Source organism: Eptesicus fuscus, chromosome 7, assembly GCF_027574615.1.
Source record: "Eptesicus fuscus isolate TK198812 chromosome 7, DD_ASM_mEF_20220401, whole genome shotgun sequence".
Classification (NCBI taxonomy): Eukaryota; Metazoa; Chordata; class Mammalia; order Chiroptera; family Vespertilionidae; genus Eptesicus; species Eptesicus fuscus.
In genome coordinates this window covers 91,246,384-91,274,097 of record NC_072479.1, presented here as the reverse complement: position 1 = coordinate 91,274,097, position 27,714 = coordinate 91,246,384, and the positions used below count along the sequence as shown (strand labels likewise).

Genomic DNA, 27,714 nt, shown 5'->3' with positions numbered 1-27,714 from the left:
GGCGCGCGCCCGCGCATGCAAATAAACACACGCCAAGCCCCAAGGCGGGCGGCCGCCGCCGTGCGCGCTCCCGCTCCGGCTTAAGCCCGCGCACGCACAGGAGAGCGCCTGCGCCCCGCCCCACGGCGGGGGCGTGGCTCGGCCGCGGGGGCGCGCCGCGTTCCCGTGAGGGGAGGACCCGGGCGGCGGCGCGCTGGGCTTGGCGCGCATTGCCCCGCCCCGCCCCGCCCCGCCCCGCCTCCGGCGTCCCCGCGGCCCGCCAGCGCCCGGAATCTACGGCTTCCTGGGGTTCGCAGCATTAAGTGGGGTAGTGGGGTCGCCGCCTGACTCAGCTGGAGGAACTAGGGGCCGGGAGGATGCCGCGAAGCAGCGAGGACGGCCGAGGGGGGGCGGGGCCTGGTCCGTGGGCGGTGCTAAGTCTGGGCGGGGGCGCGGTCACCGCCGTGGCTTCCCGCGGAGGCTGAGGCGGCCACGTCCCGCTCCCGCTGGGTGTAGGGGCCCCCGGAGTTTGCTGTCCTCAAGACCTCCAGACATGTCCGAGGTGAAGAGCCGGAAGAAGTCGGGGCCCAAGGGAGCCCCCGCGGATCCCGGGAAGCGGAGCGAGGGCGGCAAGAGCGCCGAGGCGCGGGACGGTGCAAGCGGGGGCTGGGTGGACCCCCGGACCGGCGTGAGCCTGCTGTCGCTGGGCATGTGCCTGGGCCTGGCCTGGTAAGTGGACGCGAGGCCGCACGGGCCGCCCCCCCCCCCCCCACCCCCAAGTCCGGCCTCCGGTGGTCGCCCCGCTCCTGTCGGAATCCCGCCCGGGCCCCACCCGGCTCGGCATCCCCCCGTCTCCAAACCTCCCAATTTGGCGGCTGCTGTTCCTCTGCCTCGACCTCAAACGAGGGCCAACCCAGCTTCTTGCTTTCGCCCTTTCCCTGTAACCCGTTTTAACTTTGCACTAGGATCGTGCCCCGATCGCTCAGCTGCAGTGGAGGGGAAGGTTTGGAACGAGTCAGCCATTTCTTAAGAGAGAACAGATTCGGCCAAACTTTTATTCCGTGCCTGCTACACTCCCAGAAGCTTGACCGTTTTTAGAAACACGTTATTCCAGTCCGCTTTGCATTTGTCCGGGACACATTGGCCCCGCCCTATAAATGCCTAATGGCAACGTTTGCAACCTTTAAAGAGTTCATTAGGATCTCAAAGCAACAAACGTTAATGATTCTAAGTTTGGAGGATTTCTCATATTCCGATCGGTGTGCATATGCGTTAAGAATTTAGAGTCTATTCCTAAGCTGCAGATGGAATTTTGGTACCGGAAAGCTACAAAAGTATGTAGCGCTGGTGACAAGACACACTTTACATTAGACTTTCCCTCCATTTTTCGGTGGTTTTTAAGGTATTTCGAAGATAGCTATTCATCTTCAAAAGTAATCAAATTCTAGGAGGGGTCCTGGACATCCTGTAGTCTAGAACGTTTTTCATGCTAGTAAGTTTTGAATTGTACTTTAGGGGTGACTCATCCTAAGTTGATCTTAATAAAAGATTTGGCCCTGACCGGTTTGGCTCAGTGGATAGAGTGTCGGCCTGCCGACGCAAGAGTCCTGGGTTCGATTCTGGTCAAGGGCATGTACCTTGGTTGCGGGCATATTCCCGGTGGGGAGTGTGCAGGAGGCAGCTGATCGATGTTTCTCTCTCATCGATGTTTCTAACTCTCTATCCCTCTTCCTTCCTCTCTGTAAAAAGTCAATAAAATATATATTAAAAAAAAAAAAGATTTGTCACAGTAATGTGAAATGTTGATTATTAAATGTTCTCTTGCTATACTGTCATTTTACTAATGTTATTTTTGTTTATGGAATATTTTATTTTGATCTTCAAGGAATAAATGTACTGAATTTACTGTTTTGAAAACTGCTCTTATATCTTAAAATGCATGGCCTTTAGGTAAGTTAAGCCCTTTTTGTATTAGGAAGGTTATTCAGTAATAGAATTTAGTTTGCTCAAAGATATATGTTGCTTTTCTCTGGAACCTGATACAACTGGTTTTACTTACTGAATTTATTTATCTGAAGGTACATATGCATGGGAGCTAAATTATATCACCAATTGTTCACTTTTTCAAAAATTTAGTTCCTGTCCTGGGGAAAAACACTAATAGTGATCTGTTGGCATAAGAAATGTCCAAAACTAGAGAATTTTTATTAATAGTTTATTTGAGCCAGAACTAGTGACAGTTGCTGGGAAGCAAGATCTAAAATGCTCCAGAGAATAACAGTTTCGCAGTTTCTTTTATGCCTTCGAAATTAAGGAGAGAACTTAAGGAAGAATATGTAAAGGTGGGAAAAAGCAAGATGGGGATTTGATTATAGGATAGTTAACAAGATTAATTCTCTTGAGGGTGGTTATTATAATTTATTTCAAAGTTGTGCTAACAATGGACAGGACTTGCTTAAGGCAAAGGCAAACCTTTACTAAAAAAGTTATATGCCTGGGATGTGACTACCCACCATGACCTGCCCAGTTAGGAATATATGATCAAATTACCCTGTGAGGTTACTTTCCACAGAATTTGTTAGTGCCTATAGTAAAGGCCCAAAGAAATTACATTCAGTAGGAAGATTTTATTTGAACTGTCTTTGCAAAATGATAAAACAATATCTAAAGCTTTTTTCTTAAACAGGCAGATTCTATGATAGATATTAAAATAGTTGACTGTTAATTGCTCTTGTGAAATCTTTTGCCACAAGAGTTGGAAGTAGAAATACTTCAGTCACTGTTTATAGCAAATATTTATCCATGGTAATTTCGGGAATAAAAAATTATTCTGGCAAGACATTTGCAAGTATTTTCCAATTAAACATTTGGCATCTCAAAATACTAGAATTACAACAAAGCCATTGATATTTTTTAACTCTAGAACACATGCTTCAGCATCTACAGGCCAGTTTGTCAGCTATTTAATGCTTATTGTACTGACACTGTCCTGATGGTTAAACTACAACACTGAATATATGTGCCTGTCAGTACAGTTTATCCATCCTCTTACACTTGGATTAAATTGAGAGGGGAAGTTTAAACCCTACTGCCTAAGGAGGATTTCAAGACATCTCTACTTCAGTGTCTTCCGGCCTTTAGGCTTGGAATTCTTGTTTAGAAAGTAAATAGATAAAGTGTAACAGATAAAGTCCTGACTTGTCAGTTTAACAATAAGATGTTGGAGATAACAGTTACCCAAAACTATATGGCTTTGAGTGTTAGCTTGAATACTGTTTGTAAACTCTTAAGAACGTTTTTTGAAGAAATTCTGCTTTCAAAAAGTTTAAAAGTTGTGTATGTAGTTACTAAATAAGACACAAATGATACTTTACAAGCTTATTTAATTATGTAAATTAAAAACCAGAAGTTCCAGTGTAAAAAAAAAAGTATTCTTGGAAGTTTCAACAGATTTCTAAATTTCCTTTATAAAATTTTTTCAACACATTTGTGATAATTATGTATAAGAAGTCAAAAGCTCTTTAAACAACCAGCTAACTCTGTGTTTTTTTTTTTTGTATATCATCTAACACACTATAAGTCATATACAGCAAAATCATGGCTAACGCCATTTTTCAGCTTTTTGTTGTTAATGAAGTTTATCTAAAAGATAGTTTATTCTTGCCCCGCTGATCTGGCTGAGTGGTTGAGCGTCAACCTATGAACCTGGAGGTCAGGGTTTGATTCTTGGTCAGAGCACATGCACGGGTTGTGGGCTCGATCCCGAGTGTGGGGCATGCAAGAGGCAGCCAATCAATGATTCTCTCTCATCATTGATGTTTCTATCTCTCTCCCTCGCCCTCTTTGAAATCAATAAAAAAAAATTTTTTAATGGAATATAATCAATGTTTTTCTGGCCATTCAGTATGATGCTAAAAATGAAACAGGACTAAGGGGGTGCTGGCCCTAGCAGTAGCCCTGGAACTTCCTTTCTTGCTGAAGGTCCATAATAACAGCTGCCTTTGGTTATTTGCCTCTTTCTCATTAAGTTGAAACGGCCAGGGAAACTTCTATAATATATTAGTCCTCAATCAGCTGTCTGCCACCATCAGTCTTAAAGGTGCTGTGCAGAGGCAACACAACATGGAAATGCAGTTTAATACTATAGGCCCTGGATCTGTATGAAGTCTCAATGGATTATGGCAGTGGTTCTCAACCTTTCTAATGCCGCGACCCTTTAATACAGTTCCTCATGTTGTGGTGACCCCCAACCATAAAATTATTTTCGTTGCTACTTCATAACTAGTTTTGCTGCTGTTATGAATCGTAATGTAAATATCTGTGTTTTCCGATGGTCTTAGGTGACCCTGCTAGCAGTTCTCAACCTGTGGGTCGAGACCCACAGGTTGAGAACCGCTGCTGTAGAGCCTAAGACTCTACAGCAGCGCCTAAGACTCTACAGTAGAGCCTAAGACTCTACAGCAGCGCCTAAGACTCAACAGAGCCTTTGCTGCTCGGTTGACTAATGAGTTTGCCAACCACTGGTCTAGGAGCTTTGTAAATAAGAACCTATTTAATCTGTACAACCCTATGAACTCAGTAGTAGTATCCCCTCTTGACAGATGAGGAAACTAGCAAAGATAACTTCAGTAGCTTGCCCAGAGAGGTTATACAGCTAGTAAATGGCAGAGCCACAGTTGCCCAACTCCACACTCAACCAGTATTATTAATAAGAGGCAAGGGCCCTAACTGGTTTGGCTCAGTGGATAGAGTGTCGACCTGCGGACTGAAGGGTCCCAGGTTCGATTCCAATCAAGGGCATGTACCTTGGTTGTGAGCACATCCCCAGTAGGGGGTGTGCAGGAGACAGCTCATCAGTGATTCTAACTCTCTATCCCTCTCTGTAAAAAATCAATAAAATATATTTTTAAATAAATAAATAGTCAAGGCCCTAGAGATAGAAATCTTTACTCCAGAACTACTTATAGTTCTTTTTTTTTTCTTCAACTACAAGCTGTAGCCCTAATCAGAACCTAATTGTTTACCTCATCTAAACTAGGGAATATGGGTGTAAAAAGGCTTTGAACTGCTCCTGTTAAAAAGCCTGTTTTAAAAATTAGTTTTTCAGAATTAAAGTCACCTTCTCTAAGCATACAGTTTTGACTTCTAGAAAGTCATCATCTTAATGTTCAAGAGTTAATATTTATAAAGCACTTAGAATAGTGTCTGGCACATCTAAGTGAAAAATACTCCAGCATACAAACCACTTTTCATTTTTTCATTACTAACCGTAAGTCAACTTTATGCTTGCACTACTCGTATGTAGCAATGGTGAATCTTATCTCTTTTTTTTATTTTGTTGAGCAGCTAACCATGAAAAAAAAACAAAACACCTACAAATTGTCATCAGAGATGATATTTCCACTAACATGGCAGTTTTCTTCAAGCTTTTGCTTAATATTGAAGAGAAGTGCAGAGATAAACAACATTAAAAAATATTTAATAAAAAAAATGCCGAAACTGGTTTGGCTCAGTGGATAGAGCGTCAGCCTGCGGACTGAAAGGTCCCGGGTTCGATTCCAGTCAAGGGCATGTACCTTGGTTGCGGGCACATCCCCAGTAGGGGGTGTGCAAGAGGCAGCTGATTGATGTTTCTAACTCTCTATCTCTCTCCCTTCCTCTCTGTAAAAAATCAATAAAATATATTTAAAAAAAAAAATATTTAATAAAATGGAAAATCCTAATGTATTATTGTAGTGGATCAACCTTCACAAAAAGTCCTTTTTATCATAATGAGTTTATTCTGAATAAACACACTGATGTACAGCATAAATCTATGAGGTAACACTGGAGTGATGAATGATAAAACTAGTCCTTGAAATTAGATGTATTTCTTTAGAATAGTCTCTATCCTTGGTCTGCTGGTCCCAGATAAGCCTATATTCTGAAAAGAACCTCTTAAAAGCCAAGAATGAAACAGCCAATCAAAAGAGAATTATGTCTACATATCCATCTTTAAAAATTAGGATAATGGCGTTTTCTAATAATCAGAAGTTTTGTTTAAAAGTTCATATTAGCACATTCAGTGTTATAGAATGGATGGGAGCCATCACTAAAATAAATTTATTTCAGCCCTAACTGGTTTGGCTCAGTGGATAGAGCATCGGCCTGCGGACTCAAAGGTCCCAGGTTCGATTCCGGTTAAGGGCATCTACCTTGGTTGCAGGCACATCCCCAGTAGGGGGTGTATAGGAGGCAGCTGATTAATGTTTCTCTCTCATCGATGTTTCTAACTCTCCCTCTCCCTTCCTCTCTGTAAAAAATCAATAAAATATATTTTAAATAAATAAATAAATGTATTTCATCTGACATTATAAACATTTGTTTAAAAAGTCTGGGAGAGCTGAAGATGGTGGCATAGGTAAACACCTGAACTTGCTGCCTTGCACAACCATATCAAAACTACAACTAAAAGACAAAACAGATATCATCCAGAACCATGGATAAGGCTGGCTGAGTGGAAGTTATACAACTAGAAGGAAAGAGAAAAGCACACTGAGACTGGGAGGAGGTGCAGAGGTGCAAAAGTGCGGAGGTACAGAGGCACACGCAAAGCGAGCTGGCAACTAGGTATGCTGTTGTCTTTTTCAATCGGGAGGGAGATACAAGCTCCCGACTGCTCTGAACTCCAGTTCCGGGTGAGACTCTGGGGACCCAGACTCATATGGGGAGAAACTGGACTGTCTGGCATTGGGCCGGAACACGAGGGCGGCTTTCTCTCAGAGTTGCTTGCAGTGATCATTGTTTCTGCACGGCACCACGGGATACAGGGACCCAGGGACCTCTTAGGGGCAGGGCTGATGGTCAGCCATTGCTGTTTGCTCCCCCATAGTGATTCCCTGAGACCCGCCCCACCCAATTTACAACCCCACCCAAGCTGTGCGCAGAGGCTTTTACATATGAATGGCCTGGCCTTTTTCAATCTAAAACCTAACAAACTGCAGCTGGGTCAGAGAGCTTCCAAAAGAAGGCCCAAGGCTTGACAGCAGCTTGCATTGCTTCACAGCTGGCCTCATCTGGGCACCTCCAAACCCCAAACAAAGAGGAGGAATCTGCAGATCTCGCTGTAGCTCCTGCTGGGTGGCCTCAGGCAGTGGCTGACTTTGCACCTCCTTGGAGATCCAAGAGCCATTGTACCCAGTGGTCAGAGTGGGACCATCCAGATTACAACTCTTAACATCCATAAGAGACACACTTGGGGCAGACTCAGTGAGCACCAAAGCCCCATTGAAGCAAGTCCTTCCCCATAAGGGTGTCTCCAGCACAGAAGTTCTCCCATTGTAGACACAACTGGTCCTCACAGCCAATTGGCCTGGAGGTCAATTCCTCCCAGTGACACCAACAGCAATCAAGGCTTAACTACAACAAGACTGTGTACACAGCCCACAAAGGGGTGCACCAAGAGTGTCCACCTCAGGTAATTAGGGATGCTGAGTCACTGGGCCCTATAGGACACCTAGCACACAAAGCCACTCTATCAACACAGGGAAGCAGCCAAAATGCAGAGACAAAGAAACAGGTCACAAATGACAGAAATGGAGGAAAGCAAACTGGATATAGAGTTCAAAACCACAGTTATAAGGTTGCTCAAGAATCTTCTAGAAACCTCCGAGAAATTTAGTGAGACCCTCAAGGATATGAAAAAGGACCAATTAGAAATTAAGCATACACTGACTGAAACAATAATATACAGAGATCCAACAGCAGACTATAGGATCCCAAGAATCAAGTCAAAGATTTGAAATATGAAGAAGCAAAAAACACCCAACTGGAAAAGAAAAAAGAACCCAGAAATATGAAGATAGTGTAAGGAGCCTCTGGGACAACTTCAAACGTACCAACATCCGAATTATGGCAGTGCCAGAAGAAGAGAGAGAGCAAGATATTGAAAACCTATTAGAAGAAATAATGACAGAAAACTTCCCCTACCTTGTGAAAGAAATAGACTTACAAGTCCAGAAAGTGCAGAGAACCCTAAACAAAAGGAATCCAAAGAGGACCACACTAAGACACATCATAATTAAAATGCCAAGGCAAAAGACAAAGAGAATATTAAAAGCAGCAAGAGAAAAACAGTTACCTACAAGGGAGTACCCATACAACTGTCAACTGATTTCTCAACAGAAACTATGCAGGCCAGAAGGGAGTGGCAAGAAATATTCAAAGTGATGAATAACAAGAACCTACAACCAAGATTACTCTACCCAGCAAAGCTATCATTTAGAATTGAAGGTCAGATAAAGAGCTTCACAGATAAGAAAAAGCTAAAGGAGTTCATCACCGCCAAACCAGTATTATATGAAATGCTGAAGGGTATTCTTTAAGAAGAGGAGGAAGAAGAAAAAGGTAAAGATAAAAATTATGAACAACAAAGTAACATACATATCTATCAACAAGTGAATCTAAAAATCAAGTGAATAAAAATCTGATGAACAGAATAAACTGATGAATATAATAGAATCAGGGGCATAGAAAGTGAGTGGACTGACAATTCTCAGGGGGGAAGGGGGTGTGGGGGGTGTGGGAAGAGAATGGACAAAAATCTTACACCTATGGATGAGGATGGGGGTAGGGGAGTAGGGATGTAGGGTGGGAACCGGGTGGAGGAAAGCTATGGGGGGAAAAGAGAGGAACAACTGTAATAATCTGAACAATAAAGATTTATTATTTTTAAAAAAGAATTTAATATGATAGAATAACTTGATTGAAAAATGGCTGGCTGTGTCATGCTATTTTTCTTTTTATTGTTGACAGCATTACAGATGACCCATTTTCTCCTTTTTTGGCCCCCTCCCAACCCTCCACTGCTTTTTGATGCCTCAAAGAAAGAATTTCAACTGCTGCTCTTTCGGATCCCAAGGAATTGAGTCAAAGTAGATGGACCAGAATAGTACTAGATTCGAAGCATGTCTTTTGTGCTTGCTCATTTCAAGTTCTAAACACACAACAGTCCATTTATAGTTTTTAAGACTGGGATAACTTTTTCATGCTTCTGCCCTGTACTATCTGCCAGATAGAAAAACACTCCAATTTTAGGACATCCAAAGTACATCGATATGACGTGTATTTCTTATTATAAACAATTGTATATGTGTTTGTGTTCTATTGTCACTTTAACAGTGACTCCTGTGTTCATCCGTTTTGAGTCCGGTTATTTTGCAACTTCTAATCACCATCATGTCCTCTTCCTTCCACTTCACTGCTTGCTTTTTTTTCTCTTCTACATTTTAATTTAAAAATGCTTTTTTTTTTTTTACATAGGCAAAATAGTAGAGATCACATATTTTTTTCTAAATAATTCATTATTTCTTCCTTCAAAATATTCTGCATACATGTATTACAACTGTCACACCGTCTTGCTCACTGAGCCAGCTGTGAACTTGAAGAGGGGCAGTTTCACTCATCTTTGCATGAGTAGTACCATTAAACCACTACCTACCTAAATGTTTATTGAAATAAACTAATAAAAGCTGCCACTACCCATACCAGAATTTGTCATCCTTACCAGAAGTGGGTAAAAAATACTCCTTTAAAACTCAGACTTAAATAGATATGAATTAGGTGAGAGAGTGATTTTTTTTTTTTCTTTTCCAGGTTTGTATTTCAACAATCGGAAAAGTTTGCAAAGGTGGAAAACCAATACCAGTTACTGAAAATAGAAAACAACGAATTCCAAGGGCTGCAAAGTAAAATCAGTTTAATTTCAGAAAAGGTAATTATTAATTGGCTTATTTGGGGAGATTTTTTCCATTTTCCTTCCTCCTATCATCATTCTACCCCAGTTCATAAATTCTTTTTTCCTGCCTTTTAAACAATGCTATTTTAACTCTCACAGGTTAAAATACCTCTTTACATTCTCCCTTCAATCCAATTTAGACTTAAATTACATTTAGAAAGGTAAATAATTTTTTATAATACAACTACTGTTATTGTTTGAAAAGACTAACATGCTCATATTGAGGTGACCTCAGTTTTCTATTTAAATATCAAGTGTATATACTTGATATTTTGATATAAAATTAGAATAGGAAAAGCATTTGTTGGGCAAAGTTTCATCGGTGTTTTATTCTTTACTTTCTGATTGGTAAACATATATATATGTACATATAAGACTGATTAACCTAAACATAAATATTGATTGTGGAGCCATATGAAAATTGAAATCCAGGTCTTTGTTGTGTTTCTTCAAGCTGCAGATGCAGATGCATTATTTCTGTGATTCTTAGAAATGTGCAACAGATTTAAAAAATGTTAACTACTACACTTCTCAGGAGAGGGTCTGCTATAATCAATGAGGCATTTGTGGGCCTTGCCTGGCTACTGGAGACCAAGGTATCATTGGGAAACATACCTTGTTTGTTCATTTCTTCATGTGCTAAATCTTTACTTAAGTCATAAGGTAGACAGGACTTGTGCCTGTCACCAGGGTGAGCAAGAATGTTATAAAAATAAACAGGAAAAAAATAGAGGGTCTAAGTTCCTGCAGCTTCATGCACAAAATGGGCATATATTCCCTCAGAAGGTAAAAGCCATGGATGAAAATCACACATCCCCTCGAACATGCCAGGGGATCGAATGTGAGCTTAGGGGCCTCTGGGAAGAAGATGCAAGAGCTGGTATTTTGATGTAGAGCTCAAGTTAGAATCTGGTTATAATTGTTGGAGGCTCTCTCATCAGGGGGAAGATGATAGAAAAAAAAAATGGCAGGAAACAGAAACTGAATGTGCTTAAAAGCTATGGAAAGCAAATTTTGAAGAAAGATTTCCTTTTTAAATGAAAAATTTGGTAGCAAATAAAATGCTTTTTAAAGAAGATTTTTTTTTTAATATATTTTATTGATTTTTTACAGAGAGGAAGGGAGAGGGACAGAGAGCCAGAAACATCGATGAGAGAGAAACATCAATCAGCTGCCTCCTGCACACCCCCTACTGGGGATGTGCCCGCAACCAAGGTACATGCCCTTGACCGGAATCGAACCCGGGACCCTTGAGTTCACAGGCCGATGCTCTATCCACTGAGCCAAACCGGCCAGGGCAAGATGTTTTAAATATTAAAATATATTCATATATATATAAGCCTAATATGTTAAGTGTCCAACCTATTGGTCGATCGCTCGACCAGTCACTATGACATGCACTGACCACCACGGGGGCAGATGCTCCAACCAGTAGGTTAACTTGCTGCTGGGGTCCAGCCAATCGGGACTGGGCGAGATGGGCTGGGCACACCCTGGAACCCTCCCAGGATCCCTCCCCGGCCAGCCGGCCCCCATCAGCCCCGATCGGGACTGGACGAGACGGCCCCAATCAGCCTCGATTGCCGGCCAGGCTGAGGGACTCCACCCGTGCACAAATTCATGCACCAGGCCCCTAGTATTATCATAGGATCCAAAAACTATTCAGTCTTTGCATAGCTCTTTCACTCCCAGTCTGCCTAGGAGTAGTTTAACAACAGCTGCCTTCTCACAAAGCTGATCCTCATGGCTAGTGTAATGCAATAGGAGGAAAAAACAACTAGATCTGGACTCCCATCACAATTACATCACCTCTGAAAAAAATCACCTTAATTCCTCTTGGCCTCCGTTTCCTCGTTTATTAAATGAGAATAACAAATGTTTTATAAGGATTAGATGAGATACAATGCATATGTAAACTCTTTGAAAACTTTCAAGCAGTGATAAATTTAAGGTATTAGCTCTCTTTAAAAAAATGAAAAACTATTAGAATATATTGGCAGCCCATAAATGATAGCTGTTGTGGTATACTAGTCACTATATATGTGTTTGCAGATTAAATCTTGAGACCCTGTTATCCTTTTGAACTTTTGGGGACTCTTGAGATATACGCCTCAGGGTATAGTGATGCTCTGATGAACAGTCCAGGTAGGAAATTACCTTTGGGTAATTGCTGCTAACAAGACAACTAAACCTAGCAGTATTACCAATGTACAAGTATTTCTCAAAATTGGCTTTTAAAGGAACTTGTATTATGGCTACATGTGTGCACTGAAGATAATTTGTAAACAAGGTTTCGAAGTGGTCCTATTGTATTATTCAGTGGGGTTGCACATTGTTCCCCGCTGTCACCTGGAACTGCTTCAGGTATGATGGGGGTGGGCCCAGAAGGTTTATGGCCATTCTTTTTTCTTTTTCTTTCTTTTTTTAAAATAAATTTTTATTGATTTCAGAGAGGAAGAGAGAGACAGAAGCATCAATGATGAGAGAGAATCATCCATCAGCTGCCTCCTGCACGCCCCCCACTGGCGATCGAGCCCGCAACCTGGGCATGTGCCCTGACTGGGAATCAAACCGTGACCTCTTAGTTCATAGGTCGACGCTCAGCCCCTGAGCCATGCCGGCTGGGCACAATTCTTCTTCCTAAATATCAGCAAACATGTTCTTTATACCTCGAGATATGGGGACTACAAAAAATGTACAAGATGGCCGAAGCCGGTTTGGCTCAGTGGATGGAGCATCGGTCTGCGGACTGGAAGGTCCCAGGTTCGATTCCAGTCAAGGGCATGTACATTGGTTGTGGGCACATCCCCCGGTGGGGGGTGTGCAGGAGGCAGCTGGTCGATGTCTCTCTCTCATCAATGTTTCTAGCTCTCTATCCCTCTCCATTCCTCTCTGTGAAAAATCAATAAAATATATATATATTTTTAAATGTACAAGATGTGCTCTCTTCGCCTAAGGAATTTTAGAAGCTGTCCTGTCTTCACTGTCTCATTCATCAGTCTGTTAAGGGGTCAGATTTCCAAGTCACTTCCTAAGCCTTTCCTCATTGAGATCCAGACTTCTAACCTCTCCTTAAGCATCCATTCTCCTGTGCTAATTCTGTCATAACACAAATCATAATCTATTGTGATTTTGTTGTTATTAACTGACTCCCTTACTGATCTTTAGGCCAATCACAGTGTCTTGTATCTCTATACCCCTATATCTCTATATAATAATGGAACAGAGGACACTCAATAAGTCTTATTGGAACTCTAGAATATACGTCATAAAAGATCCAAAACTCTCTCTCCCCTGCCAGGGACTATACTGTATCTATAATTTTATGTCCAGTGTCTAGCACAGGTCTGGCACAGAGTGAACACTCAAAAATTCTTGAATCATATGTGCTGAGTGCCAAATAGGTGGCAAATACATAATACAGTATGTGCTGCTGTACCGAGGTTCAGGCTTGTCAGACTAGGGTTATGGGAAAATGCTGCACTGAAGAGCTGAGATCTGGTCGGAGCCTTGAAGGAAGGGCAGAACTCAGCTAAGCAAAGAGGAGGGAAGACAAGCATAGAGAGAGGTTATAGAATTTGGGACTTGATCCTAGAAAACATCATATTGTACCAATATTTTAGGAAACATATTGTACCATGATATACATAGCAGTTTCTAAAAGCTTAGTCTTACTGTAGTGTGTAGGATGATTTAGAGAGGAAGTAATTAGAAGCAGATACTAGATAATGCTTCCAGAATACTTTCCTTGATCATCGAAGTCTCCTTTGGGTGCCCCATGTAACTGCTTCCACAGTTCTTCCCCTATCACAGCGTATATAGACTTGGCTTTCACCCCAGTTACACTAAGCTGCTCAGGGGCAGAACTGTGTCTTGAACAGCATTAAGTCTTCAACACAAGGCTGCAAACATTTGATAAATTAACATTCATTTCTAGTCCTTCCTGTGTCTCGAAGGCTATCTTTGTGAGTGTAGACTAAGGCGCACAACCTGGTCTGTCTATGTTCCGGACACATATGAGGACATGCCAGGAGCTTACCATAATTTACAGATATTTAGGACACTTTACTCTTTGACATAGTTGTCTCACTAAACTGGTTTTTTCTTCATTTTGCCTTTGTGATATTTGTAAGATCTGATTCTGGTACCTTCTCCACAAAGGTTGGTCAACCAATTTTTTTTTTTCAGGCAGAAACTCTTCCAGAATCATTGGATTTAGAAAAGTGAACAAATTTTATAACTAACTTACAGTTTCTTAAACATCCAAATAACCATAGAAATAACAAAGTTGTTTTCCATTGGAGTAAAAAAAAGAAAGAAAAGTGCTATACTTCAGACTCCCTTTAGCATTATCTTTCAGTTGAATATCCCTCCATGAAAATGTGCGAATATTTAGGATTATAAGTTCAGGTATATTTCTCTGCCATAGTGCTAATCTATTAAATTCAAATATGTTAAAACAACGTTAAATTAATAAGTGTTTTTGCCAATATGGCTCTGATATACTTGGTATTTTAGACATCTTCAGAATTTGAAATTGGCGCATGACTGTTAAAGTATGTTTCCCTAATATAAAAGTTATTAAGTAGCCTTGGGAATTGTTTTGTGTTATAAATGCAGCTTGAGTCTACTGAAAGTATCCTGCAAGAAGCTACGTCATCCATGTCTTTGGTGACCCAGGTTGAGCAGGAAGTATCCAACCTCCAGCATATCATGCATGACATTCAAATTAGTGAAGAGATGCTCGCTCAAAAGATGCAAAGCCTTAATGAGAAGTTCCAAAATGTCACAAATTTCTGGGAGAGAAGCCTGGAAGAAATGAATGCTAATACAGACACTTTCAAATCAGAATCAAAGCATATGCATTCGCAAGTGACTGTTCAGATTAACTCAGCTGAACAAGGAATAAAGTTGCTCTCGGAAAGGCTAAAAGATCTGGAAGACAGCACACTCAGAAATATCAGAACAGTGAAAAGACAAGAAGAAGAGGATCTTCTGCGAGTCGAGGAGCAGCTGGGCTCTGATGCAAAAGCAGTTGAAAAGTTAGAAGAGGAACAGCATGCTCTCTTGGCCAGAGATGCAGACCTGACTAATAAGCTTTCCAACTACGAACCCAAAGTTGAGGAATGCAAGACACATTTGCCAACCATTGAAAGTGCAATTCGCTCTGTTCTCAGAGTCTCTCAGGATCTGATGGGGACAGAAAAGAAAATGGAAGATTTAACTCTGCAGATGTTTAATATGGAAGATGATATGCTGAAAGCAGTATCTGAGATCATGGAAATGCAGAAAACTCTTGAAGGACTTCAGTACGACAACAGCATATTAAAGATGCAAAATGAACTGGACGTTCTGAAAGGAAAAGTTCATGACTTTATAGTATATTCGAGTGCAGGAGAAAAGGGAACTTTAAAAGAACGTAATCTAGAAAATAAAGGAATTGATAGTGACCTTTAAATGCACTACATTTATTCTGATGAACCATATTATTATACATCAATTTATTAGTTCCATGCTTTTGTGTTATTTTGATATGTCTCACTTACCCTACATTATTGGAAAAGAAGTGAGATGTCCACAGAAATGTATTATCCAGACAATCAAAGCTTATCTCTAAGCAATACAACTTATTCCGTTTTAATCATTTTAAATAGAAATAATTCTAAAATATATACATATATCTCTACTTTTTAAAAAGCAATATCCTTAATATTTTTCATGTTTTTCTAATTAATGGTCATTATTATGAATTTCACCCATTGGACCCAAATATTTTAATATCTCTAGTAGCTAATGAGGGGTGTTTACCTCCTCCCTAAGTGACCCCAGTTTGCTATCTTTCAAACCTTATGTCTACTTCTTATATCTCTTCTGTCACCTGGAAAGGTGACCCACTGATCTGTTACTGTCAGGTGCGTCGGTGAAGTGCCAGCCTCAGCCAGGCCTTCATTTCCTTTGTAATTTACTACAGGCTAAGAATCCAGACCACAGAGTTCATAGGAATTTTGTTTATTAAAAAAATAACATGCCCAAGAGCAAGATTGGGGTACTTTGCTATGCATTAATATGCACTTTTTGAAAACTGTGGAGCCTTGGAAATGTTTTTACTTTTTTTTTTTTTTTTTTTTTTTTAATATATTTTATTGATTTTTTACAGAGAGGAAGGGAGAGGGATAGAGAGCTAGAAACATCGATGAGAGAGAAACATCGACCAGCTGCCTCCTGCACACCCCCTACCGGGGATGTGCCTGCAACCAAGGTACATGCCCTTGACCGGAATCGAACCTGGGACCTTTCAGTCCGCAGGCCGACGCTCTATCCACTGAGCCAAACCGGTTTTGGCTGTTTTTACTTTTTGTTAAGATTCTGTGTTATAGATACTTGTAAGAATCTTTAAATAAGAGTAATATACAGTGAGGCAAAAGTAGGTTTACAGTTGTGAGTAAGCAAAAGTTTATTCTTGTATTATTATTTATTCATTATTGTATTATTTTCCATACAAACAACTGTAAGCCTACTTTTGCCCCACCCATATCATTGTTTTTTTGTTTTTTAAGGTTTTTCCTAGGAATGCTGTGTGTATGCTTTGAAGTATGGACTTTTGGAATATCTCTGTATAGCTGGGCTTTTTATTTAAAAAAAAAAAAAAGGTTCTGACTGTGCTACAGACTCCTGAGTTTGCTAGATAAAGGATCTCTAGGTAAATTACTCTATCTAGAACATACACCGATAAGCCTGTGGCCTGTTTTAAAGAGGAAAAAGCAGCAAAACGAGAAATGAGAGCCAGCCTGCCACCACCTTAACTCTCCATCCTCACCACTTTCCACTCCTTCCCTCTCTCCCTGCTCACACCTTTACACTAATTTTTCACCTAGAATGCTCCCTCCTCTCCTTGAGGATTTTTCTCTTTTTTTTTTTAAGCAGCTATGGAAAGTTTTTTATATTTTTTTTAATTGATTTCAGAGAGGAAGGGAGAGGGGGAGAGAGATAGAAACATCAATGATGAGAGGAAACCATCGATCAGCTGCCTCCCGCACACCCGCTACGGGGTGAGGGGGATTGGCCGCAACCCGGCATGTGCCCTTGCCTGGAATCGAACCCGCAACTCTTCAGTCTGCAGGCCAACACTCTATCCACTGAGCCACGCCGGCTAGGGCTTGAGGGTCTTTCTTAACCCTCCACTGCCCCTCCTGTGTAAAACTGTAAACTTCCAACTCCTTGTCCCCCTAAGAAACTTTCTATGTAACTTATTTTAACTATTGTCCCCAATGTGAGTTCTAGGAATGCAAGGATTTATCTGTTTTGTTCACTGATACATCTCCAAGGACCAGAACAGGCCGAGTTACCTGACAAGAGTGGAGTAAATATTTGTGAATTAATGCTATTCACTTAAGAGATGTTTGCTGGGCAGCTGGCCCATGCCAAGTTTGTTAAAGCCAAGATAAGTAAGACACTGAACTGGCCTTGAATGCACCTGATGGAGAACTGACCACGAACAAAAATGTGCATCACAGGACTGCAAACTAAGGCCACAGGCAGACGTGCCAAATGCTCCGAGGACGAGGCCTCTGCTTCCCCTTTCTGGGGACCAGTTCAGCTTCCCACCATCTCGCAGCTCTCCAAGCATCCCCTCCACTCGCCTTCCCCAAGCCTGAGCTGTTACTTTCTCATCCAGAGGTGCAACCTTTGGCCTCTTCACACAGGCACAGGATTTGATGAAACAGATTTAAAAGGTTCTGCTTGCCCAGATGGTATGGCCGAACCTATGCACCAAGAAGTCACCCATCGATTCCCAGGTGGTCAGGGCACATGCCCGGGTTGTGTGCTCCATCCCCAGTTAGGGGACTTGTAGGAGGCAGCTGATCAATGTTTCTATCTCTCCCTTTCCTCTCCTCTCTCTAAAAATCAATAAAAACATTTTTTAAAAAAAAATAAAAGTCTCTGCTCTTCAGGCTCCACCCTCTCTCCTTTGCCTCAGGGCCACTCCCCACAGTGAGCCAAGTACACAAAAAATAAAAATTTAAAAAAGAGAGAAATGATGACAATTAGGGAAATTAAAAGTATGTCATTATTTTAGTTCTACGGAAAGTAATGTCACAGGCTGAAAAAAAAAAAAAAAGTATGTCATTATTTTAAAGAATCCCCAAAATAGTTACCCAACCAGATTTGTTTCACATAGTGATTTATTTTACTCAAAATTACATAATAGGGTCACAAGGAATAAGACAGGCATACTAAGGTGATTAAGCAGAGACCTAGCTGTATTTTTCTAATAACGACAATCAGAAATGTGCAGGATTGGGGGAGCACATGAGACTTTTATTGGTAAACTGATACATTAAGAGTGTCCAAACTTGGTGTTGAAAACTGAGACAACTGGCCGAAACCGGTTTGGTTCAGTGGATAGAGCGTCGGTCTGCGGACTGAAAGGTCCCAGGTTCGATTCTGGTCAAGGGCATGTACATTGGTTGCGGGCACATCTCCGGTAGGGGGTGTGCAGGAGGCAGCTGGTCGATGTTTCTCTCTCATCGATGTTTCTAGCTCTCTGTCCCTCTCCCTTCCTCTCTGTAAAAACTCAATAAAATATATTTTTTAAAAAAAACTGAGACAACTGTACATGGAGGTACTATTCTTGTTGATTCTTGCCAATAACCACTGTAGTCCCTTTTTGTAATGCAGTTTCAGTGGAATTAAGCACAAACAACTTGAAAGCAGTCAGTTACAAAAGGTACTTGTGGTCAGGTAGTTGTACTATGTAAATTTGCACATTTTGGGGAAAATGCCAAATAAGTTCTACTACGGTGGATAGCTGTGGGTCATAAAAATGGAAGAGTCTTTCTATTAAAAGTCACAGCATTAATTTCTGGAATCTTAACATTAAATTCCTCGAGTTCTGAATGTCTTAAGTTCTTGTCTGTGTGCACTGACAAAATTGTATTTGTTTGTTTTTATTTTCATACTAATAAAATAGATTATAAAGTTAGCTGGAGTTTGTTCTTTCAATCTCCATCCTATCAGAGAGATGTGATCTCTTGTATTCTTCATTTCTATTTACTTAATTTTTTGGCCTGTCACCATATTTGATACATCATCATGATTTTTTAAAATATATTTTTGTTGATATCAGAGAGGAAGTGAGAGGGAGAGAGATAGAAACATCAATGATGCGAGAGAATCATTGATCGGCTGCCTCCTGCACACCCCAGTGCCCTGACGGGGAATGGAACCATGACCTCCTGGTTCTTAGGTCAACACTCAACCACTGAGCCACGTCAGCCAGGCACTTTGCAGGTCTTTTTTCTTTTTCTTTTTTTAATTGAGTTTATTGGGATGACATTGGTTAATAAAATTATATAAGTTTCAGGGGTACAATTCTATAATACATCATCTATATATTGTGTGTTCACCACCCTAAGTCAAGTCTCCTTCCATCACCATTTATCCCCCCCTTATCCTCTCCTACCTGCTCCCACCCCCTTTTTCCCTGAGAAAATCACCATACTGTTGTCTGTGTCTATGAGTTTTTGGTGATGTTGTTTTTGCTTAATCCATTCACCTGTTTCACCCAGCCCCCCTAACTCCTCCCCTCTGACAGCTGTCAGTCTGTTCTCTGTATCTATGAGTTTGTTTCTTTCTTTCTTTTTTTTTTTTTTGTTAGTTTATTTTGTTCATTAGCGTTCTCACCACAGCTTTGCTAACTATGACCCATTTTACAAATGAGGACATAGAAAATCAGCAAGATTAGGAATCTTGCAAACAAGCTTTTGGGTCTGTCCAACTCCAGAAGCCACTGTCCTCACACTATTCGATGCAACGCGCTGCTGTTCAACCAGGGGAGGAAAAAAAATCACGAGGAACCTGTCAGTAGAACTACCCTGAGGATTCAAAGAGCTGTAATTCAGCCAAACTTGGTGGTAGCCAAATAACGACTACCGTGTCGCTATTAAACTAGACTGTGAGTCACTCAAAAGTTGTAACTGTGACCTAACATTGTTTGGGCCTTGGGCATAAGAAGGAATTAAACAATGTTTAGGGAGGAGTGGGAAAGCAGCAGAGAGAAAGAACCTTAGATGGGAATCCTCTGACCTAGGCTTTGCCACCAAGTGTGTGTTCTTGAGCACTTGATTTTGAGGTTGTTTTTAATTTGTAAAATGAGGGAATTGTACCAAATGATATGATTCCTTCTGGCTTAAAGTGGTTTTAAATTTTAGAGACATTTTCCAGGTCGTTTAGTGCAGTTCAAAGATCCTTTAGCAAAGTTTTTGGAAAGCCAGTTGGACCCAGAAATCATTCCCTGGAACCATGTTGTTATGTTTGTATATCCAGACAATATTTATCACTGTAGGATAATCTAGCTTAGTACTTTGCATCCTATATAATAAAGAGCTAAGTGCAAATGGTCGTCAGGAGCTGGGGGGCCTGAGGCTGCACTGGGGGACCTGAGGCCACGCCCCCCACCTGGCATGGGGCTGGGGGGACTGAGACTGCACCCCACTCCTGGCAAGGCTTGACGGGGGTGGGGCCAGCCGGGTCTGGGTCTCGAGCGATTTCAAGGCGTGCGCGGGTGGGCGGGGACTTGACTCTGGGTCCCGCAGTGTGCACCAGACTCTGACAGGAGGGAGATTTTCATATGCATTTTACTAATTTTCTTTCATCTCTGACACTTCTATTATAGGGAAAGGGCAAATAGCAATATTAAAATATTTCCTCCAATTAATTCCCTTTTAATGTGCACAAATTTCATGCACCAGGCCACTAGTCTATATAATAAAAGCCTAAGCGACGGTTAAGGTGGAATGACCAGAATGACCGGTCACTATGATGTACACTAACCACCAGCAGGCAGACGCTCAACGCAGTACCTGCCCCCTGGTGGTCAGTGTGCTCCCACAGGGGGAGCGCTGCTCAGACAGAAGCCAGGCTCATAGCTGGCGAGTGCAATGGCGGTGGTGGGAGCCTCTCTCACCTCCGTGGCAGCACTAAGGAGCAGCAAGCCAAGCGGTAAGGAGCAGCGAGCAGGCAAGTGGTAAGGAGCAAGGGGTCCTGGACTGTGAGAGGGATATTCCCCAAGGGCTCCTAGACTACGAGAGGGAACAGGCCAGGCTGAGGGACGCCCCCCCTCCCTGTCCCGTGCATGAATTTTGTGCACCGGGCCTCTAGTATATATATAACTTGGTAAATATTCAAATCATTGGCTGAATCTTTTGAGCTGCAACTGATAGACTCTCCCTGTCTTCTGTACATCCTAAGTAGCTTAAGCAAGCCATAAGTAATTTTTAAAAATAATTCAGTAAAACAATTAGTAGACAATTCCTACAGTGTATCGAGTTTATATTTTAGTAAAGGTCAGTGGAAGTTCTTGATAAATTGCTTTTGTAAGCTACCAAGTAAAACAAAGAGGCTTACTAACAGCTTCTTAATGATCTGATCCTTTAAGAATAAACTTAGCTCTTTCTGAGGTGTCTTAATTATATGCTATTAAACAACATTTACAGAGTAGGTACATTAATAAATGATAACCTAGTAATGAAATAAATGAAAACAAGCCATCTCTTTTCACCCTTGGGGATCTTCTGTTTCAGTGAATACACTTGATTGCAAAACTTTCCCCTTAAAAATAAAACGTGGTTTTGCAATCACTACTCGATTTCCTTCCCATTTGTGGCTGCCCCTTATTGCCATAGTTGCAATGACATTTTCACAATCTAACTTCTCTATCAAAAAAGGGGGGGTGGGCAGGAGGGACACCTCCCACACCAATAATTAATGAAGCATAAACCTGTTGAGGAAAAAAATTCTAAAATATACAAACATATACGATGGGGCAATTGGATTGCTGCTTTGAATTCATTAACTGTTCTACTGCCCCGTTTCAGCCTTCTGTTTCTTTGCAACTACATAGCTGCTCCTTTGTCTTCTTTTTTTTTTTTAATTCTCACCTAAGGATATTTTTTCCATTGCTTTTGAGAGAAAGTGGAAGGGCAGCCTCAAGGGAGGGAGAATTATTGATGTGGGAGAGACACATCGACTGGTTGCCTCCTGCACACACCACCGCCAACAACAATAACAACTTGAAATTGTTCATCAGCTAATGTGTCCAAGTTAAACCAAAACGACAGTTCAGAGATATCAGTATACAGTGGATGGTGGGGAAGGACAATGGCATTTGAAACATACAAGAACTAAGAGAACCACTTGTATTTGGAATCATGGAATTTTAGAACTGTGGAGATAGCTTTTGTTTATTTGTTGTTTTGTTTTTCACATGTATGTCTTCTCTACTAAACCAGTAAACTGAATTGGGGCCACAGCCTAAGCTGTACTCATCTTTATGTCTCTCACACCTGCCATGCCTAGTAACACACTAGGAACTTAAGAATTAGTTAAATTGAATTATTTAAGATAGTTAGATACCTCAGAAAATTATTCATAAAAGTAATAGGACGATAAGTGTATTTAAAGTGGCCCTAACCGGTTTGGCTCGGTGGATAGAGCGTCAGCCTGCGGACTGAAAGGTCCCAGGTTCGATTCCCGTCAAGGGCATGTACCTTGGTTGCGGGCACATCCCCAGTAGGGAGTGTGCAGGAGGCAGCTGATGGATGTTTCTCTCTCATCAATGTTTCTAACTCTCTATCCCTCTCCCTTCCTCTCTGTAAAAAACCAATAAAATATATCTTTAAAAAAATAAAATAAAGTGTCTTGGACATTCATTCTGGCACTTGTTATAACTACACACAACTTACATTTCAGAAGTTATAGTGCCTTGTTTGACCGCTCCCCACCTCCCCCCGCCCCAATTCTACCAGTGCTCATCTAGAAGGCTCTTCCCTTCTCCAGCAATGGAAAAATAAGTCACTATCATTTAGCTCATTTTGTCACTGTACAGAGGATTGATAGTACAAAAATAATAACTGAAAATGTCATTCTCAGTAACAGTTTATATTTCCTTAATTGTTTTCCTTCTTATTCATTAGTAATATACTTAATACATCTTTTACCAAATGCTTTCCAGAGGAGCAGTGAAATTATGGTTAAAACTAACATAAAATTTAAGTTGAGGCCTAGCCGGTTTGGCTCAGTGGATAGAGCGTCAGCATTCGATTCTGGTCAAGGGCAGGTACCTTGGTTGCAGGCTTCTCTCCTGGTTGGGGCTCGTGCAGGAGGCAACCAACCGATGTGTTTATCTCACATCAATGTTTCTCTCCGTCTTTCCCTCTCTCTTACACTCTCCCTAAAAATCAATGGGAAAATATCCTTGGGTGAGGATTAACAAAATTTAAGTTAAATTTTAACTGTTGAGATCTTAATCAACTTAGTTACTGTGGTATTATATTTTCTTATAGTGTCAGAAGTCTGAAGCTATCATGGAACAATGGAAGTCTTTTCAAATAATTGCTCATCTAAAGCATCTACAGGAGGAAATTTATGAGTTGAAAACTTGGTCCAACAGGATAACTGAAAAACAGGGCATATTGAACAACAATTTGACAACTCTTTCACAAGATGTTACAAAAGTAGACCAAAGTACAACTTCCATGGCAAAAGATGTTGGTCTCAAGATTACAACTATAAAGACAGATATACGCCGTATTTCAGGTTTAGTAACTGATATAACATCATTGACAGACTCTGTGCAAGAACTGGAAAGTAAAATAGAAAAAGCAGAAAAAAATACAGTAAAAAACATAGGCGATCTTCTTTCCAGCAGCATTGACCGAACAGCAATGCTCCGAAAGACAGCATCTGAAAATTCACAGAGAATTAACTCTGTTAAGCAGATGCTTTCGGAGCTAAAGAGTGACTTCAACAAGCACACAGACAGGTTGTTAAGCTTAGAAAGTGACAGAGCTAAAGTTCTGAAGACAGTGACTTTTGCAAATGATCTAAAGCCAAAGGTGTATAATCTAAAGAAGGACTTTTCCCGTTTGGAACCATTGGTAAATGATTTAACACTACGCATTGGGAGACTGGTTGCTGACTTACTACAAAGAGAGAAAGAAATTGCTTTCTTACATGAAAAAATATCTAATTTAACAATAGTCCAAGCTGAGATTAAGGATATAAAAGATGAAATAACACACATTTCAGGTACGGATTAGTTTGAAATTATTTAGGTTAGATTGAAGTAAGTTGGTTTTTAAATGGGACCTCTGTCATGTTATGAAGAGATTGACAAGTTAGAAATAATGAAATTCTGGAGTAAATACCATTTTGTACATGATTCAATTTTGTACAGTAAAAATAAAATATTGAAAAGGGTTGATCACTTGATTTTTCAAAATAAGTATGCTAAAACATGTAGTTGAAACTTTCTTTAGCAAGAACCTTATGCATCCTCCTCACACACACACACACACACACACAAGTGAGGAGAAGCAGGACCTGCCAGTCTAGCACTGGGAAACTAGATGGGGCAGGATCTGAATCCCCACTTGTCCTCACTGACTGCCAGGTAGCATAGTCTGTGTGTCTGGGGTCCTAACTGGATCCTGCCATTAAAATCAGGGTTGTTACATTCATTACTCATTTAAGGAAGAGATTGTTTTTAGTGGGTTTTTTAAAATATATTTTTATTGATTTCAGAGAGGAAGGGAGAGATAGAAACATCAATGATGAGAGAAAATCATTGATCGGCTGCCTCCTGCACGCCCCCTACTGGGGATCAAGCCCACAACCCGGGCATGTGCCCTTGACGGGAATCGAACCCAAGACCCTTCAGTCCACAGGTTGATGCTCTATCCACTGAACCAAATCAGCTAGGGCAAAAGAGGTAGTTTTGCCCTTAGTTGTTTAATTCATTTGTTTGAAAACATTTATGGAGTGCTTAATGTGTGCCAAGTACATGTGTAGGTGTCTCAGGGGCTACATAGCTGGCTAACAAGTATCCCCTGATCTTACAGAACTTAGAGTTGGCTATGAGGGGGTTTACTAGTAATCAGGGCTCTGGTTGCAAGAAACAGTAATCCAAGTTATCTCATGTTGGGGAGGGGAAGATGGTTTAATCTATTAATTTCATGAGTATCCCAAGGAAAGAATTGTGCTATAACCAGTGCTCATGGGATCTGGAACCACAAGGCCACTACCAAGAGACAGAGCTCTCTCTCCTTCAAAGAGACCAGAGCATCAACCTCATTTAGGCACTTGTTAGAAATATAGAATGTCAGGCTCCACCTCAGAGCTGCTGAATCGGAACCTGCATTTGTAATAAAATCCTGAGGAAATTCATGTGGATATTGAAGTTTGAGGATTGCCTAAGAGAAACTTGAGGGAGGCTGACCTGATCAGAGACTGCAACGCCTTGGGTGGAGGTGTGAAGTTTTGCCCGCATCTCCCCAGTTCTTCAAGGCTTAACCGTTTTCCTCAGTCAACACTATTCATTTTTTAGTATATGTCCTTGCAAGTTTTTCTATGAACATACTTATTTTTTATTTTTTAAAATATATTTTTATTGATTTCAGAGAGGAGGGAGAGGGATAGAAACATCAATGATGAGAGAGAACTATTGATCGGCTGCCTCCTGCACACCCCTTACTGGGGATTGAGTCCACAACCTAGCAGGTGCCCTTGCCTGGAATTGAACCAGGGACCCTTCAGTCCGCAGGCCGACGCTCTATCCACTGAGCCAAACCAGGTAGGGCCATACTTATTTTTTAAAAGACTAGGTCTAGTATTACATGTTAGCTACTACAATTAGTATTAAAATTGATTCACATAATTCCAAATTGAGCCCAAAGAAACATTCTTTCTGCTTCTTTGATTCCATATTATTCTCTTCTCTTTCCTGAACTGCTGTTCCTCTTCAAGTTTCACTCACAATTTTATTGCTTACATTTTACTTAAGCACTGGGTGCCCATCATATTTTCAAATGGTTTCATGGGTGTCTGGAACTAGATTTTGAGTTTCTTCTTGTTTGGGGTATTTGAGTTCTCTTGTTCCAAACTATAATAATTGTTATGATAGATTTTCCATAATTACAGTGGCAAAGCCAGGCTTGTTGAAGACTGATTCATTCTGTTTTAACATAGTAGAAACATCAAGGGACTTTGAAATCAGAGATATCTGGGTTCCAAATCTGGCTCTCCCACCACTTAGTTCTGTGGCCTCAGAAAAATTTAGTATCTGTGAACCTTAATTTTCTTAAAGGCTGCTGTGAATACTAGCATTAACATGTCTAAACTGCCTGGCACATCTAGTAAAAGGCAAAGCCATTAAGTGATATAACAAAAAGTTATATAGTATGGGACTGTTTTTGTAAACAGCTCTACGTCACAAAGGGAGATTGTCATTGTAGTCCATCCTAAGCAGTATTTGTTCATAATGATAATACCAAATGAAATGTAAATTATGTTCCATGGAATCATCTTAAGATACAATAATGCATTTTAGACATGAAAAAACAATTTTTTGCATTAAAAAATACAAATTTATCTGAAAATTCATTTATGAAGAATGTTTGTTTCTATCAATGCCAAACAAGGCACTCATCTTATTTGGTGCTAGTTCTACTCACTGAAATAATGACTCACAAATCTGTCAGTAATTTGATAGCCATGCTGAGAACCTAAAATCTGAATGTCACTAAGCTCATGGTCTTGATTTTGTCTTCAAGTCAGATAGCTTCCGTGGCAAATACAGGATGAAAAACTTTATCTGTTCCCTAACAGTAGACAATGTAAAATTATTTATTTCAATAATATATATGGTCTCTTATGAGGGAGTCATCCTCAGCTGTGAAAATTCCCTGCACTAATATCAGTTAAAGTTTCAATTGTCAATAAAATCAGTAAATCAGTTTATCCCTAAGTAAAAGTGGGTCACATCATATTTTCATGTTAGTGATGTTTTAAGTTTTAATCTTGCTTAATACAACCCCCTGGGGTTGATTCATGGGTCTTGAAATAATATTGTCCTTCACATGAATTATCCTCCATTTTCAAATCTCGCATATACCACATTCCTCAAAGAAAGCCAGCAGATTTGTACATCAAATCACAGTATTAGGTAAGAATTACAGTATGTCTTGTGTTTTCATTCAGCATAGCCAGCATTTATTGACGGTTGCATGCATGGCACATTAGTCCATAGAAGCTCATGAAAATTTTGGAATTGTTGCTTTCTAGGTAACTCCAAGTCACATTGTAATAACCCAAAGATTCATAAACTCTATCAATGATGAAGGTAACACCTCATGGACTCCTATGACCATTGCTAAAAATGTGAAGGCAGGGCTGCCTTTTAAGAGATAAATGATTCAGTAATATCTGAGGTAAGAATTGTAGGAGGAGCTGACTTATTAAGCTACCACATTATTATTTGATTTATCAGTAGAGGCATAGCACTTTTGAGCTACAGATTCCTCGAAGTTTGGAATCAGTTTGTTCCTTAACCATGTGGTATCTGAAATTTTTAACAATTATTTTGTGATTTATCTCATAAATAAAAATTACATGAACAACTATATAACCTTATGCTAAAGAAACAGTGTATAACTCTAATTTAGCAGTAAGACTGCCATGCACCAAACTTCATGGACATATGGACACTTCAATCCCAAAAACAGTTATCATGGAAATGTTAAACTCACTTTAAAATATGCTCAAAACACTTCATGAAGTTCTCACAAAATGGAGATTTAAGCTGTTCTTTTTCAGTCTAATTTTATCTTATGTTACTACATATGCATAATTTATCAAAACAGGATATTTTCTTTGACTTTTAAAGAGAGAAACATCAATTTGTTGGTCCACTTATTTATGCACTCATTGGCTGTCTTGTATGTGCCCCGACTGGGGATTGAATCCGCAACCTTGGTGTATCTGGACAATGCTCTAACCAACTGAGCTACCCAGCCAGGGCAATTATTTTTATGATTTCAGAGACGGAGGGAGAGATAGAAACATCAGTGATAAGAATCATTGATCGGCTGCCTCCTGTATGCCCCCTACTGGGATTCAAGCCC

At 40.6% G+C, this 27,714-nt stretch overlaps 1 protein-coding gene across 2 annotated transcripts; it reads left to right on the top strand.

Moving 5' to 3' along the window:
* Positions 1 to 311: 311 nt before the first annotated feature.
* On the top strand, positions 312 to 24,013 carry IKBIP (IKBKB interacting protein). 2 transcript variants are annotated; one of them, XM_054719384.1, is made up of 3 exons: positions 312 to 708; positions 9,613 to 9,730; positions 23,098 to 24,013. In XM_054719384.1, the coding sequence occupies exons 1-3, from the start codon at positions 533 to 535 to the stop codon at positions 23,851 to 23,853; spliced, it is 1,050 nt and encodes a 349-aa protein (XP_054575359.1). In that variant the 5' UTR covers positions 312 to 532; the 3' UTR covers positions 23,854 to 24,013. The 2 variants fall into 2 exon arrangements, with proteins under 2 accessions (XP_054575359.1, XP_054575358.1); XM_054719383.1 differs by lacking the exon at positions 23,098 to 24,013 and adding an exon at positions 14,375 to 15,861.
* Positions 24,014 to 27,714: the final 3,701 nt, after the last annotated feature.

What these genes read in the sequence shown, in the direction of transcription:
- IKBIP (XM_054719383.1), top strand. Translation starts at nt 533, where the DNA reads ATGTCCGAGGTGAAGAGCCGGAAGAAGTCGGGGCCCAAGGGAGCCCCC. An exon ending in ATGTGCCTGGGCCTGGCCTG is followed by an intron (nt 709 to 9,612) that starts GTAAGTGGACGC and finishes TTTCTTTTCCAG; the next exon opens with GTTTGTATTTCAACAATCGG. An exon ending in TCAGTTTAATTTCAGAAAAG is followed by an intron (nt 9,731 to 14,374) that starts GTAATTATTAAT and finishes TTATAAATGCAG; the next exon opens with CTTGAGTCTACTGAAAGTAT.